A 17,140-nucleotide genomic window follows, 5' to 3' on the forward strand; every position below is an offset into this window, starting at 1 on the left:
GTGAGGAAATGTACTTTCGTTCATAGTTTGGCACATAACGTCGAGACCGTTAGAAAAATGACACGTCACAAAATTTCAATACGTTATAACTCACTTAATATTCGTTCGATCCAAAAACGGAAAAAACACTTTTCTATATTAGTTTTTCACAAGGAATCACGTGTGTTATTATTAAGCGGTCGATAGTTACCACCCTGCATATGCTGAAATGCTCTGTACATGGACAGCGGCAGCAATCAACTAATATCTCGTGAATGACATAGGCCACCAGAACATATTTCAATATATATATGCCCGATCTTTCAAAAACCCAGATCTTTCTACCCTTTAACATGGGGAAAAGTTAAAATATCCATAAAAATACTATTTAACCATTCATTTAATGCAATTTTTTCCACATTTTTGATCAAATGCGCTATCCTATGCCAATATAAAATTTTATATATCTCTGAACTTAATGTTTTAGAAATTTTCAAAACAACTACATTAAAAACAGCTTGCGCGCATGATACAAGGACATCAATGTAACCATACAATATCGAGATTAAAATGAACAAAACGGTTGATATCAAAAAATGAGCTAAACGATTGAAATTTCATTGACTCATTCTTATTCAAAATTTAATTTAGAATTTAAATTTTAAAAATTAAAAAAATGAATTTGTCATAAATCAAATATTTATGTATGGATCTGAAATCTTTTAGTTCATTTTAGGAAATGAACCGTTTTCTTTGTTTTAATTTGAATATTGTATGATTACATTGATGTCATGCCATTTTATTACGCGCTCAAGCTGTTTTTAATGTAGTTTTTTGAAAATTTTCAAAGAATTATGTATTAGAGATATGTAATCAAAAATATGTAAAACAAATTTTAATAAATCAATGTTAAAATATATCATTAAAAATATTATTTTAACTTTTTTTTATGTTAAAGGATATGTGACTCCTTAAAATATGACCAATAGCTGGCAAATGCCAAAAATATGACATACATAAAAATCTGATCCCAAGGGAAATTAAAGTGATCTCTCATGTTTGCCGAAAAAATGCTCTTACAATGAAATTACAACTTTGAATGGGAAATCTTCCTCTTTTTTCATCTGTATGGCAAATGTCAGCCACCAATCAGCGAGGTACACAGAAAATACTGTATTCCGGACATAAAGTTTAATCAGACATCGAAGCAGTCTGAGCCTGGTTCTCAGAATTGTGGTATCGTTTTCTTTTTTCTTCGAAAACAAATTGGTGCTATATTACTTTTTATTTGTTGGAGTATGCAATTTTTTTTTAATTTGTAAATAATTGTGCAAATTTCAATTTCATCATGAATAAGAGGCAAGGGTTCAATTTTGGAGTTAAAAATCCCGTATCGAAAGTGAAACTAGATATACTGATTTCCCCGACTTAGCCAGCAGGACGACCATCTTCAGTTTCAGGACGTGCATAACGAGAAAAAAATAGTGTCACTCAGAAAAAAAAGCTTTTGTCCGTAAATGCAATGACGATTATTTGAAATGTGGTCTCGTTCTTTGCCCTGACACCGACCAATTGCCAAGACCTAAATGTGTCATATGTGCTACTGTTTTGGCAAACGAAGCAATGAAGCCATCGCGTCTCATCATACGTCTCAGAACGAAACAAACCTATTGAGTTCTTCATTCAAAAAAAGGTGCTCTTCAAGTAGAAAAGTAAATTATTTTCCGAACTTCAACAACTGACGATTCACATCATCATATTTAATATCGTTACAAATAGCCAAATGCAAAAAACTATAATATTGGCGAAGAACTCATCAAGACTTCTTTGATTACTGCTTGCCGAGAAGTGTTAGGCCAGTCTGCGGTAAATACTAGAATGAAAGGCATTCCATTGTCAAATGACACCATAGAAAGGTGCATATCCGACATGGCACTAGACACCGAAATGCAACTCGTAGAAAAAATTAAGATGTCAAAATTGTTTGCGAAACAACTGGAAGAATCCACTCATGTCAAAATCATAGCATTTTGCTCACGTATGTTCGTTTTATCGATCACGGTGATAATAACGTGAAGGAAGACATTTGAGTGTTTCGGAATTAGCTACTAACACAACCGGCAACGAAATTTTCAAAGTTTTGGATATATTTATGAAAGATAAAGGCCTGGATTGGCGTTGGAGTTGCACTGACGGTGCTGCTAACCTTACGGGTAGGCATTCAGATTTGGTCGCTAGAATCAAAGATATTGTGAGTGACAATAACTTAATATCAACGCATTGTTTCATTCACAGGCAAAACCTGGCTTCTAAAAAAATTATTCCTGAACTTGAAGTCCTGTTCAATCGACTAAAATAGTTAATTTCATAAAAAACAGCGCTTTGAATACTAGATTGTTGAGATTATTGTGCAATGAAATGGACACCGATCACAAAGATCTACTTTTTGATTTTGAAGTTCGTTGGCTGTCCGGAGGTGAAGTTCTGAAGAGGATATATGAACTTCGAAAGGAAGTTGAATTGTTTCTTACTGGTAAAAAAAGTGATGTGTCCCACTTCTTTCAAGATAAGAAGTGGGTTGATATACACTGAAGAGCCAAAGAAACTGGTACACCTGCGTAATATCATGTAGGGCCCCCTCGAGCACGCAGAAGTGACGCAAAACGACGTGGCATGGACTCGACTAATGTCTGAAGTAGTGCTGGAGGTAATTGACACCATGAATCCTGCAGGGCTGTCCATAAATCCGTAGGAGTAAGAGGGGGGGTGGAGATCTCTTCTGCACAGCACGTTGCAAGGCATCCCAGATATGTTCAATAATGTTCATCTCTGGTGATTTTGGTGGCCAGTGGAAGTGTCTAAAGTCAGAAGAGTGTTCCTGGAGCCACTTTGTAGAAATTCTGGACGTGTGGGGTGTCGCATTGTCCTGCTGAAATTGTCCAAGTCCGTCGGAATGCACAATGGACATGAATGGGTGCAGGTGATCAGACAGGATGCTTACGTACCTGTCACCAGTCAGAGTCGTATCTAGACGTATCAGGGGTCCCATATCACGCCAACTGCACACGCCCCATACCATCACAGAGCCTCCACCAGCTTGAACAGTCCCCTGTTGACATGTAGGGTACATGGATTCATGAGGTTGTCTCCATACCCGTACACGTCCATCAGCTCGAAGCAATTGGAACCGGGACTCGTCAGACCAGGCAACGTGTTTCCAGTCCTCAACAGTCCAATGTCGGTGTTGTCGGGCCCAGGCGAGGCGTAAAGCTTTGTGTCGTGCAGTCATCAAGGGTACACGAGAGGGCCTTCGGCTCTGAAAGCCCATATCGATGATGTTTCGTTGAATGGTTCGCACGCTGACACTTGTTGATGGCCCAGGGGATGTACCACCTTCTGATTCTTAATAAGAATCCGCTTCTTAACTATGGATTTGATCTTTAGTTAAGAATCGAGAGAGAACTTTTCTACCACATTCTTTACTAAGAATCATTTTTGTTCCATAGTTAAGAATCGAGTTAAGAACCAAGGCTACCCACTTCTTAGCTTGATTCTTAGTAAACAATTTTTTTCTTCTATGCGAGATAACTTAAATTCTTTCTTTAATAGAAGTTTTCTATGATTCATATTTTAAAAAATGGAAAAAAAAATTAATGCATTTTTATTTCAAAATAGGAATTCGTCAGACTTTTTAAGTTATCGAAAAGTTATCTGAAGGTTGTAGCTTGTGTGGGAGAGTTAAAAACAGTGTTAGAGTCTATATACAACACATATATGTTGATAATAGTGATAAAATATCGGATTATTTCAATAAAGTTTGATAAATTTTGCTACATTTATCACATTTACCCGTGATTATGCATAATTCTCAAATTTTCAATCAATAAATATCATGATCGATGAGTCGTAAACACAATTTTTTTCATGTTATGGGAACTTAATATAACTCATATTATGGAATTATTAAATTCAAATCATATATGATTTGAAATTTTTTATTAGTTTAAAACTTGAGAGAAAATTGAATTTCGCCCACAAAATATGTGAGATAAAGCTTCAATCGGCCGAAATATAATTGTACATAAATTAAAAATCATTATTAACCTGCTGCAGCGTTTGTTTTTTTCACATACTTCGATGTACGTGAAAAAGCCAACATTACAGAAGCGATGACCATTTTTAATATTGGTGTATCATCTGATCACTATATATTATTTTTATTTGGCCACGAAGCAGCTATGCAATACATGTACAGTACCACGTTCATTTCGCCATGACAATTAATTTAAAGAAACATGAAGCATATTATAAAAATTATTGTTACTCTTGTAATGTTAGCTTCACTTACATACATAATGTAAACACAACGATGATTCATTTATCGCATTAACCATGGTTTGACAATTATGCATAATGACCTACAAATGTGATAGATTCACGGTTATATGAGCAAAATTTATCAAACTTACCGAAATGGCCGGTGATTATTTATATAATAACCGCAGCTCTTTATCACTTTCACCATAAAATATATAGCATAGCCCTTCTTCATGGAGGGTGGCAGGGATCCATCCCAGTGAACGTGGGATGGATCTTTGATTCGAATCATATCGGATGATTAAGTATGGATATGTTTGTTTTTTACTGTAACATGTTAAAAAATATTATGTATTTATCATTTCTTCAAAACCGTATCCACATTTGCTGAAATAATCTCCGCCATTTTTTCAGGCTAGCGTCGCTCTAAAATTTCTTTTCCTCCTTATCTTGTCAACAGCAAGCTGTTGTTAATTTTTAGCTGGGCGCTGATTGGCCAATGGCGAAATTCCCCAAAAGGGAAATTTATCGGCCTGTCCATCGTCACGTGACCTTAAGAATAACTTTTAACAATCACATCGTGGTTGCATTCGGAGCTCGATTCTTAACGTGATTCTTACGAACCCATTCTTACGTATGGATGATTGGTTATTAAGAATCAGAAGGTGGTACACCCCCAGGATTGAAATCTGCAGTAATTTGCGGAAGGGTTGCACGTCTGTCACGTTTAATGATTCTCGTCAGTCGTCGTTGGTCCCGTTCTTGCATGATCTTTTTCCGGCCACAGCGATGTCGTAGATTTAATTTTTTACCGGATTCCCGATATTCACGGTACACTCGTGAAATGGTCGTACGTGAAAATCCAAATTTCATCCCTACCTCGGAGATGCTATGTCCCATCTTTCGTGCGCCGACTATAACACCACGTTCAAACTCACTTAAATCTCGATAATCTGCCATTGTAGCAGCAGTAACCGATCTAACAACTATGCCAGACACTTGTTGTGTTATATAGGCGTTGCCGACCGCAGCGCCGTACTCTGATTGGTTCCATATCTTTTTATTTGCATACGCATGCCTGGACCAGTTTTTTTGGCTCTTCAGTTTACCTCAGCGACATATTTTCTTTTATAAATGAGTTGAATTTGAAACTTCAAGGATCAAAAACAACGAATTTTCATTCTTGGAATAAAGTTGAATCATTTGAAAAAAATATGAAATGATTGGTGAAAATAATTACGAAATGTTTCAGTCATACTCGGGTTATCGGATTATGTTATGGAAGATGACTTGCATTCAAGAACCCTTATTCCACATGTTATTGAATCGCATTTAAAAATGCTATTGCCGTTTGAAAAATATTATCCGTAACACGAGGATCCAAGGGAAAAATACATGTGGATCGTGAACCCTTTTCTTGAATACAAAACGACAGCAGCCCTTTCTGACCAAGAAACCCTTAAACTAATTGAATTGTCATCGGATAAAGACCTGGAAAATGCTTATAATTCTACTAGCCACGAAAAATTCTGGAATAGAAAAAAAAAAAAAAAACGAATATCGAAATTTGCATGAGGTGGTGATGAGAGGCTTATTCTTTGTTTTTCTACTACGTATCTTTGTGAAACGGCCTTTTCTACTATGAATGTGCTCAAAACAAAACAGAGTATATGTATATGTTTGGCTGTTACCTCAATTTAGCCCAGGATTAGAGATAAAATCCAGCCCAGGATTTCTCTGAATCTATTGATGATCTGCGCAGTGTCAGGGCTGAAATTAAGCGTAAAATACGTCTTCAGTGTAATGATTATATTTCTTCATTTGAAAATGATATTAATCACAACCCTCGTAAATTTTGGTCTTTCTGCCGAAATTTAAGATCCCGCCATTTATTTCCCAGTGTCGTGTATTATTGTGACAGATTATCTGATATTCCTGTTACTGCTGAATTTTTTAAAGATTTTTTTAGTTCAGTTTTTCGTAGCTCCAACCACTTGTCTGCGACTGAACTACCAAGTTATGATTTTGGTAATTCGGTAATTTTCTTCAATTCTGCTAATTTTGCAATCGGACCACTGTACACAACATTTTTGAGGTAACCCCAACGCCAGAAGTCAAGGATTTACATGCTACGTTGTTAAACAAGTGTAATGTGCGATGCGCATGCCTTTTTTTTAATTTGCGTATTAAGACTACTACAGCGCCATCTATCGAGGTCACATGATAGTAGCGGCCAGGCTGTTCGAAATGATAAAATGATAATTCTGGCATTTCCAAAATTGGTTTTTTGCAGCTGCTTCACTCATCTTCCAATGAGATTAGGAGCGCGCCACCTTGTATAAAAATTATGCTATATGGCGATGCAGGTAACAGTACCCACAGGACCAGTCTCCCCGAAAAAGAATGGTCTAACAATAAACACTGCCGTAAACCCGCACCACACAATAACCTTTGTAGAATGAAGAAGCAAGAAGAGTTGCTCTCTGCGAACGGATTAGCCGTTTCCTATATTCTGCAATTTTGAGTATTAACAGAACCTTCGAGATGGAAATGGGCTCCGTCTGCCCACAAAATGTTCCATGGCCATGCATTGTTCAATTCCATCCGAGCAAAAAATTGTAGAACGAAAATTTGTCGTCTTGGTAGGTCATCAGGAAGCAACTCCTGAACGTGCGTAATTTTTAACAAGGGACACTGCAGAAGGTTTCGCAAAATTTTACGAACCGTGCTGACAGGCATGTCTAAAGATGGGGCTATTCCCCGTGCACTGCACGTTCTCACACCACTGCTCGTTTCTTTCTCCAATGCTACAGCCCATGGGCGGAGATACGGAGAGCACAGCGTCAAAGGTGGAGCCTACTGATCTAATGTATATGCGTATATATGAATTGACATCATCATCATCATGCCCCCCAGCAATCATAATCGTGACCCCCTCCCCCAGACTTTAACGTCTATCTCCGCCTATGCTACAGCCACATCTTCTACTGACATCGAAGCATTGCTTTCCTCCCTCTGCTAGATTTCACGTCAAATGAACTGGTCTCGTCGAATCATCTGTAACAGACATCGGACCAATCTTTCCTTATACCCATTAATGTTCAGAATTCATACGAAACAATTCACGCACATGCACCATTCTTGTAAAACAAGCTTCACAAACAAAGATTGATCCTTCATTAACAGAGTCAAGACGATTGTCTTAAGGACTAAACACACTACACTCACGTGACGTGATAATCACATCACTTCAGAGACTTTGCGGATAAAAGATTCGTGGAAATTTTGTGACGTAGAAATTATATGACGTCAATTCCCGCGTCACAGAATTTCCACAAATCAAAATTCACGACGTCTGCGCGGTGCGCATATCACGTTTTTTTTAATTTGCGTATTAAGACGAGTAGAGCACCATCTACTGATATATAGTATCTCGAACTATTTATTTATATATTTTTTCAGACAAATTCCCATTATTTTACGTATGTTCAGGTCAAATTTTACGTCATTCTGACAAGTGGTTCTTTCTTTACAGCGTTTTGAAATCAGGACTTTTTTTATTTAGCGGTCCACCGACAAGGCTTGAAGTATAATACGCTTGAGCAATTTGTGAGGAGATTGCATATATGCGGAATGAAAAACGTGAATAGCCGCCAAATCCAGAGCAATGTAAAATACGTAAGAGACGGTTTTCGATGCTGATTGCATTGTGCACTGAATGAATTCATTTTTTCAAAAAAATTAATGACTCATTAGTAATACATTTCATACTTTTGTAATAAAATTTCATAATTTCTGGCAGAAATTCCCATTGTCCGGGATTTCAATTTCGTGGGTGCATGGTACTCAAACCTAGATTTCCTCTGCTTAACAACCGTAGGGTTTTTTTTTTTTTTGCTCAGGCAAAAGCATGATATGTGTCAAATAATTGCTCCTTCCCATCATCCAGCTGAGCCCCCTAGGTTGGGATCTTTGGTTTAGCCCCCGAGGCCTCTGTATAGTGATTTTATGTGAAGAAACAAAAAATAAGAATCGTCTCGGCTCCCAGACTGGAGCCCTGTCCGTGGGAGAAATCGTGAAAAATGGAATTTCTTTCGTCGTGCAACATTGTAAAAGCGCAAAGATCCGTAGAAAAGCTAGATGAATTGAATAACGAACGGTGACGCGCTTTTCTAAAAGTATACTTTTGAATGGTACAAAATTGGTACTGGAGAAAAGCAAACACTATCATAGAACATTTGTTCTCTCCATATCAATGTCCGCATAAGAAGACTTTTCACAGCATGTTTTGCAATCGTATTATTAATTAAATATCTCTATAGTAGTCAAACAATGACCGCTACTGAGGGCGAGGTTGGTGCTTCGATTCCCCACATAGCAATGCGACTTTTCTTTAAAATTATCTTCGCTTTGTATCCAGTCATCTGCACTACGTGTAACACTGTTCAGCAGTGAAAATTTTACGAAGTCAAAATATCCGTCTTTAATAGATTTCGGGTCGCTGAAAACGAAAATTACGCTCAAAATTGCCTCCTGGCTCAGGATTCTGAGTAATTTGACTGTTTACATTTTACATACAACGATATGGGAATACAATAGCGCAAATAACAGTTACCAAACTTTCCTTTTTATACTCCCCGTTTTTTTGCCTGTAGCTTATGGCGAACGTCCGGAGCATCTCTCTGGATCACACACACACACACATCCAGCAGAAATCTACTAACATTGAAACTGACCATGTTCCTTTGTAATGCTTTTCCATTGCAGAAATTTCCTGATGGAATCGCTCGCCATGTTGGTCATTGATAGCGATACAATTCACTGGGAAGACATCAATATGTAAATGCAGGCAGTGCATTTTTAGTGTTATGTCATCCAATTTTCTCGTAGGCACATATATATGTTCTTCCATTAGGTCTATCTCAGTGCAGCTATCTCACTGCCATATATAGCAACAGTACTTTTTGTGTACCCGTCTTGTAGACCGAGCACAATTGCTATCACTTTGAAATCACCACTTATGTTGATTGCAATTTATAAGATCTAGAAGCGTCGACACATGAGATAACTTTCCTTACGTAGGGCTGCATAAGCAACAGGGATTGTGTGATGATGATATTGCATTACTATCATGCAATAGCACAGCCTTCAGGCTTGTTTTTCAGGCATCCAATTGTGTGCTTTTGTACGGAATGTCCAGTTTTAGCATCAAACCTTCAACATCATTGAAAAATGCCAAGTTGTTGTCACTGCGAAAAATAATGACAGTTGTGATGATCACGACGAGTAAATACGCTAACTGTATCAGCCAGGAGGTTCTACTGCTGCAATCTGGATGGCAAGAGTTCGGCTTTATTCTTTGGCAGTTCTAAATCCCTAATCACGTCATGAAGAAATTCCCATTGTGTCATTCGGTGTTCGTTACAGGAGGTACTTGTCGACTGAAATGTTGGATCTGCATCACTGGTGCTTGGAACACTTTCTAACACATCAAGTTCACTTCGATCAATCCTCCATATCACTGTCTGTCGGAATGTTAGTGAGAGTGGGGTCGGGATCGAGGACTGTGACAATCCTTTTTCATGTATTACTGGGCGAATGGAAGATGGTCTCACAGCGTATTCAATCTTCTTCGAATTAATTACTTTCTTCAAGCACTGTACCGTGCAGAAATAGCAATCGGTGTTATGGTTTGTTGGTTCACGCCAAACGGCGGCTACACCAAAACGCATGGGAAGTTTTTCCCAAGCATCCAAGCATGCAGGGTGGATGAACAAAATGTACAACAAACGTGGGGAACCCACGATTTATCGCGTTGGAAACAAGGATAAATCGTGGGTTCAGTGGACCACGAAATTTATGTAAAATGTTAATATGCACAAAGTCACTAATGCAGTAAGCCATTCATTTAAACAAATCAGTAAAAAAAATCTGCGTGAGAATCTCGAAAGGTAGAAGTGAAATTTCTAGGTTTGACACATGCCTAGATTGACCTCAATTGAATTTAATTTTAATTATTCAAAATTGAATTTAAAAATTTTTTATTTAATTAAATGCCGTAATACCATAGTAAATCCCATGTGTACCAGATATGTTAACTAAACATTTCTGGTGATAATCGTGGTTGGCCCTAAATCAGAGGGTTTTTTTTTATCGGGGCTACAGTCTAGTACAGGAGTGAAAAAGAATAAAAAGAAAAAATTAAAGATGGAAAAAGGCAAAAAAAATTGTAACACATGTGAGGAGCCGAAATCAAACCCGTAACCTCTGGATTGTGAGTCCTACGCTCTATGGGACCATTCAAGTATTACGTCAGCAGATTCTCAGCCAATTTTGACCCCCTCCCCTACTTGTCAGCAAATGCAGAAATCTGACAAGCCTGGCCAGTTTTCTTGTCAGTTCCGGTCTTTTTAATACATTGGCCATCCATTTTGCTTCCATGACTTCCAAGGGAGCTCTTAAGTGTAATTCCTTGGTATGTCGACAAGATTTGGCGTAGTGAAATTTTGATTCACGTTCACCGCAGCGAGAGACTTTTGGGAATGGAATGCGTGGTCCTTCCCAAAGCCTCCGGGTCATCCCCAGGCTATTTCCAATTCATCATCAAATCACCCCTATAGCCTGGCTTGCGCAGCGGATGCCGGCAAACGGATATCGTTTGTCATGCTGCCATTCTTTGTGGCCTCCTCATTGCCCCACAAACACCCATGCACCTTCATCCATGATATCTTGATGTTCGGCTGTCTGTGGAGCAATATTCTTATTTTCCGGGCTGTCTGGCACATTGTGTATTCTGGATGTCCATGATTCAGGAGAGATTGTCCGTTATTATGTGAGCATGTTCTTTCCGTCTCGCTGCTTCCTTAGCCGCTGCTAAGATGGCATATAGCTCTGTTTGAAACACTGAGTTTTTAGGCTGGAGCTTCGACTCCAATGTGTCTATGACCTCTTAGTTCTGGGTCCTTACGTAACCTGCCCCTGTTGCATCTTCAAGCTTAGAGCCGTCGGTGTAGTGGATAGTGAGTTCTGCTATCTTTTCTCTGGCTGAGTGGGTTGTGTGTTGGCCGTAGATAACTGGTGGGGTGTGTTGTCCAGCCTGTAAGCTTTTCTTCGTATTTCTCTGGCTGGAGAGTTTCATCTCCGACTGTTAAGTATTTTCTTTTGTTGTAGGAGCCTGGGGCTCTACCATCCCCTATGATAATAAAAGGATATCCGAGAGAAACTGACGTGTCTAGCGCTCGCGATTACTATAGGTGTTCATTCTGAGAGCGCATGCGCATTAGAGACAAATAGATGTTCGAAAATTGATATATTTAATTACAAACTGCTAGCAACAACTGTTTAGCAGTTGGTACAACGACTACATAAAATCGAAAGCAACTGCAAGGTGCATGGTTCGAGTCCCGCCCGAAGCTCTTACTTTACTTATTCGGATGATTCTTTAGGTTTTCCTCCGAATATACAAAGGGAAAACGATGCTTGTTCAAGAAGTGGAGGGAACCACTGACTGAGATTCGGATTACGCTATTTTACACTCACGATTGCGTTGCGTTTGTGAGAAATTCATTTTTTTTAAATAGTTACAATACAATCTCGAAACCTCAAATACTTTCATTTTGCTATGCGAAAAGTAATAAAACTGGGGCAGCTATCTGATAGGCAACCCCCCGCAGCAAGCGCATCGATACCCACACAACTCCGGGAATGTCGGGACGTTTAATAACAGCTTTAAGTGCGAGTGAAAAAAAATATATATAAGTAAATAAATATATCATCATTCAAAAAATTGAAGATGTAAGGTAAAAGAGGAAAAAAATAGTTTTAAGGAGGGAATTCGAACCACGAACCTTCCGGTTGTCTTCGATTTAACGTTGTCGTCGTACCAACAGCTCAACAGTTGCTGCTAGTCGTTCGTAATTAATTATATCAAATCTCGAACATTCTATTTGTCTCTAATGCGCATGCGCTCTCAGAATGGACACCTATAGTAATCGCGAGCGCTAGACGTCTGTTTCTCTCGGATTTTTTTTTTTTTTTTAAGCATGGGAGCATGGTACAGGGCTCCTGGTTTTTCTTGCTTCGTACAACGAATTTCTCGTTTCAAGCTGAGTGGAGGGTATGCCTAGAATCACTTGTAGAGTATTCGTCAGTGTGATGATATCTTTTGAATCGAGTCGAGTTTGTTCTTTAGCGCCACTTTAGGTCGGTCATGCCAAGCTGATGCTCCGTAAGGTATGATTCGTTCTGCCACGGTTATGTATAATTTTCTCCGAAGATCTTGAGGTAGTCCCCATTTTACGCCGGCATGTTCCTGAAGTTTTTTAGGCCTTCGGTCATCTTGTCTTTCTTCTCCGTGATGTGAGCCTCCCAAAATTCAGGTTCTCGTCAATATAGATGCCTAGATAATGCAGTACCATTGTTCGTTTTATGGGAGTCCCTTCGATTTTGATAGTTTGTGGTGTCTTCGAGGAGATCCATAAAAACCTGGTTTACTGATGCGATAATGTTAGATGAAGTCTCTATAGCAAAGTATTCAGCTGGGAAAGTGACGCTTTTGCGGAGTCGCAGTTTTTCGTGTCCCAGGCGTGCACGATAATTCTCTTTTGGCAGAAGTTTGAGAAATTTTTAAATATAAGCATTCATAAGATATAGGTCGTATTCTTCTAGTCACGTTTGCAATATTTTTTATGTGAATTTCATCAATTCGGAATTTTTATTAACTTTTATATAAATCCTGAATTTTTATCGCAAATTTTCATTCATTCTGGGATTGTTATAATTAATTCTGGATTTACATTTTTTGTCATTATTTTTCTTTAACTTGGAATAATTTTCCTTTAATTATGAATTTTCATTAATTTTGATATTTCATTAATCAAACAATTTTTTTTTCATTAATTTTGATATTTCATTAATCTAACAATTTTTCTTCATTAATTTTGATATTTTATTAATCAAACAATTTTTTTCATTAATTTTGATATTTCATTAATCAAACAATTTTTTTCATTAATTTTGATATTTCATTAATCAAACAATTTTTTTCATTAATTTTGATATTTCATTAATCAAACAATTTTTTTCATTAATTTTGATATTTCATTAATCAAACAATTTTTTTCATTAATTTTGAATTTCCATTAGTTTTGGAATTATTCATTGATTTCTTTATTGTTGGTATAGATAAGTTTTGTAAGTTTTAACATTCCGGTACATTCAATTTCATTGTAAAGTGTTTACGCTCATGTCTCCGCCAGAGGCCGAGTCCACTAAATAAACTGCGTGCAAGATGCTCATCCCATCGCTACTCCTAGGCTAAGCACGTGCACTGAAATTTTATCTGAGAAAAATAATTTCTTATAATTATAATAAATACATAAGTGTCTGAAAATGACATAATTAAAAACATTCAAAAGAATTGAATGAGTAACAGTTAAATGGAGTCTTGTTGTGCGATTGGTTACGAGAGATTATACAGTGTATACAATATAATGTCTTAATAATTTAAAGTATATACAGTAGAGGTATACCCCTTAAACCCCAAGACACCATCCACCCCGTAGAGTTCTAACAACATTGGCGTCATATGGAATCATAATTGAATCCGCCGTAAATCCCATGTCAGGCGGATTTGTTCACTACAAATTTCTGTCGATAAGCGTGGTAGGCTCTGAATCGGGGGGGGGGGGTGCTTTTATCAGGAATGAAGAGTAAGAAAAAGTGAAGTGCTATGGATGTACAGCGTTATGACAGCGATCCAATTAGGAGCTATCACTGTAACGTTACTAAACTTCCATTCGCGTCCGAAATATACTAATATGTTAATATGTAGCACCAATAGGTCACGAGAGAGAGTAGCTTGCTCCGAGCATGCGTTTTAGGGTATTCATTGTTTCGTGTCCCGATCCATAGCCACTACTACCCCCCCCCCCCCACCCAACTTTATTTTCATACACAGATAGGTCCCGAGAAAGAGTAGCTTGCTCCGCAAATGCGCTTCAGGACATTCATTGCTCCGTGTCCCAATTATATAGCCACTACTACCCCCCCCCAGTCAACTTTATTTTCATACACGAACGAATGTATATACATTGACATCCTCCCCACCACCACCACCCATCCGCTTCATCATACAATCCGTTATTCTACGGAACGGGTTTTGAGGAAAAGAAAGGGTTTCACTTTTTTTGTGATGATTTTTCTCCCTCACAGAAATTCACTCTTATATCACTCTTTCACTTATGTCATTATAGAAGTTTCGCTTCAATTATAACATTAATATTGGTCCCCAGGAATATGAGAGTTCTCGTCAGCCTCCCTTATAGAGAGGCCATCTCGGTCTTGGAAAATTTATTCTAAATAAACTAAACCCAGTTATTCTCAAAGTGTGTGTCGCCAACCTCTGTCAGGGGCATTGCGAGGAGTTTGTGTATTGCAAGGATCTTCAACCGCTAATCACATTTGATGCGTTAACTAGGCCCGTTGGTCACTAAGTTATACTACACATATTTTATGAAAGAGCTAGTTGGGATACAAGTATTCCATGAGAGAGCCATGTGTTTAAGAGCCTGGTGTAGTGATTGATTCCTGCTAAGTGCTTTGAAGTGATTTTTATAGACTATTTTGGGAAGCGGGAATAAACGGTGATAAGACACGGATGGAAAATGTTTGAGAACCATTGAATTAAGAATGAAATAGGTGAGAGTAGGTACGAATACATAAGTCTGCTCCCCCTCAAAGGTGGTTCCTTTGGATAATCCGAGTTGGCCTCGGTTACCTCGAATTGTCGAGACTCTACTGTAGTTCTTACACTACTACTACTTTACAGCACACCAACTCCGGTTATATATCGCCATACGGCAATTTCTGACCAGAGGAGTTGAGGGGGAAAATGAAAGCTCCATCCATCGGTGGTCGCCTCAGGCTCGGTAGGTAAAGAACTTGCTTCTAACGTCCTATGCCCGGATTCGAACCATGAACCTTAATGGCAACCTTCATAGTGGAAGACGAGCATCTTACCACGGCGCCACTCGGGCCTGTTGTTCGCACACTGTCAAATTGATGCTACATACTTGATGTAGTTATTGTTCACATTGAAACAATTTGTAGACATAATACAATAAATTACACTACTCGACACTGATTTTGTTCTCAAAGATATCAGTTATTTTAGGATATATTGGGGATGCCGATTTGGAATCTGGCATTTTTTTTATCAGGTTGACTATAGTTTTTAGATAAAGTGAAAATTATATTTCAATGGCATCATACAAGAAGCATACAAGTCACATTGAAACCGTGCGTCATAAATAAATACAGTAAATCATTGGCAAAGATCAGTCATTTAGAGAGTTCACAATTATTTTAGAGTGCTGATTTCGAATCCAACATTGGTTCTGCTGAATCGGCTCTAGTTTTTGAATTATTGCATACTCTCAACAATGTGATTTGTATTCTGCTTATGTATTATCATTGGAATTTAATTTTTTATTTATGACAAAAACTAGCACTAATCTGACAAAATCAATACAGATTCAGAATCAGCAGCCCAAATATACTCTGAAACCTATAATATATCCTTAATAACATGAAAAAAAAGGTGAGCAGTGTGATAGTTACATTACCTGGTGGAAACTGACATTAACTGAGGTATTATGCTGAGGAGAACAAGCTTCTTTAGATGCGGATGAAGGTGAAGATTGGCTATTGCTATTGCTTAATGAAGCAGGTATCGGTGAGCTTCGATGATGAAGAGGGAGGACGGTCGAAGGACGTGAAAGACAACTCACCACTCCTGATGGACCAACTGGACTCACATACGACGAATTGCTACCACTGGTATTTTGTGGCAAACTGGATAGCAGGGGTGATTGAAATACAGCTAAACGATGATATAAAAACAAAAGCTTATCAATATAAAATCTGGCATAGTGGAAATAACAGTGAAAATCCATTGACCATTTATCCTTTGACATCTCATACATATATATAGGATGCATAGCAAACGGGGGTATGACATTTTACTGGCGGGCCGTTGATCCTAGAGGTATACTTCCCAATTAGAAAAAGTTTCCAAATAGCGTTTAGTACTCAGAAATGTCATTCATGCTTCAAGGGGTTGTGCAGTTATTAAAATAAATTAACTTTTTATACCGTCCTCTTGTGTTTTCCAAAAACCATCTAGAAAGTTTTTGCCCTGTCTCTCCTGATGCCAACAAAAAAAAAATTCCATGTTTCTAACTGCAATACGCACTGAGATATTCGATCGATCGTTTGATCGTTTTTGTCGCACCACAGTTATTTTCTGCACACGAGGGCTAATTAGACCAGGACATACAATTTATTGCCGATTCCGAATGGCAGGCTGGTTTTTTATACTCATCGAGAGGTTGGTGCGCCAATCCCTCCATGGGGGACTCCCTGCGGTAGCAAGTTTTCTGGGATATTCGAATTCCAAAAATTAAGGAAATTTGGGAAAAAAAGCTCAAGTGTGGAAGGCCCATTTTACCCGCATTTAACGCTGTTTTCCCCCATATTTCCTTTGTTTTTCGAATTCGAATATTTCAGTGAATATTGCACTTAAAAATATGGAATATTTTTGCTGGCATGAAGAGAGATAGGGCAACAACTTTCTAATTCGGTGTTGGGTCACATGGGGACTGTATAAAAAGTTATTTTTTAATTTTAATAACTAGAGCCTGGAAGTTCAGGCAATAATATGCCATAAATGCCTTTTTTTGCCTATTTTCAAACTTTTTGGTAAAAAACGCCTTTTTTTCGGACTTTTTTCTACCATGAATGCCCATTTTAACATAGTTCATTAGTAAATTTCAGAGGCCATGAT

The 17,140-nt window shown here is 38.1% G+C and overlaps 1 protein-coding gene across 4 annotated transcripts in view; it reads right to left on the bottom strand.

The window, feature by feature from the left end:
- LOC149080464 (NGFI-A-binding protein 1-like) overlaps positions 1-17,140 on the bottom strand; it is a 567,589-nt gene that overhangs the window by 301,522 nt on the left and 248,927 nt on the right. For all 4 annotated transcript variants that reach the window (XM_089239575.1, XM_089239574.1, XM_089239577.1 and 1 more), the window contains one exon: positions 15,921-16,177. In XM_089239575.1, the coding sequence (XP_089095701.1) occupies positions 15,921-16,177 (257 nt within the window). The remainder of the gene's footprint in view (positions 1-15,920; positions 16,178-17,140) is intronic.

Source organism: Pholcus phalangioides, unplaced genomic scaffold (genome assembly GCF_987345545.1).
Source record: "Pholcus phalangioides strain wild (caught in Gottingen) unplaced genomic scaffold, Ppha-v1.0 ptg000011l_1, whole genome shotgun sequence".
NCBI classification, from domain to species: Eukaryota; Metazoa; Arthropoda; class Arachnida; order Araneae; family Pholcidae; genus Pholcus; species Pholcus phalangioides.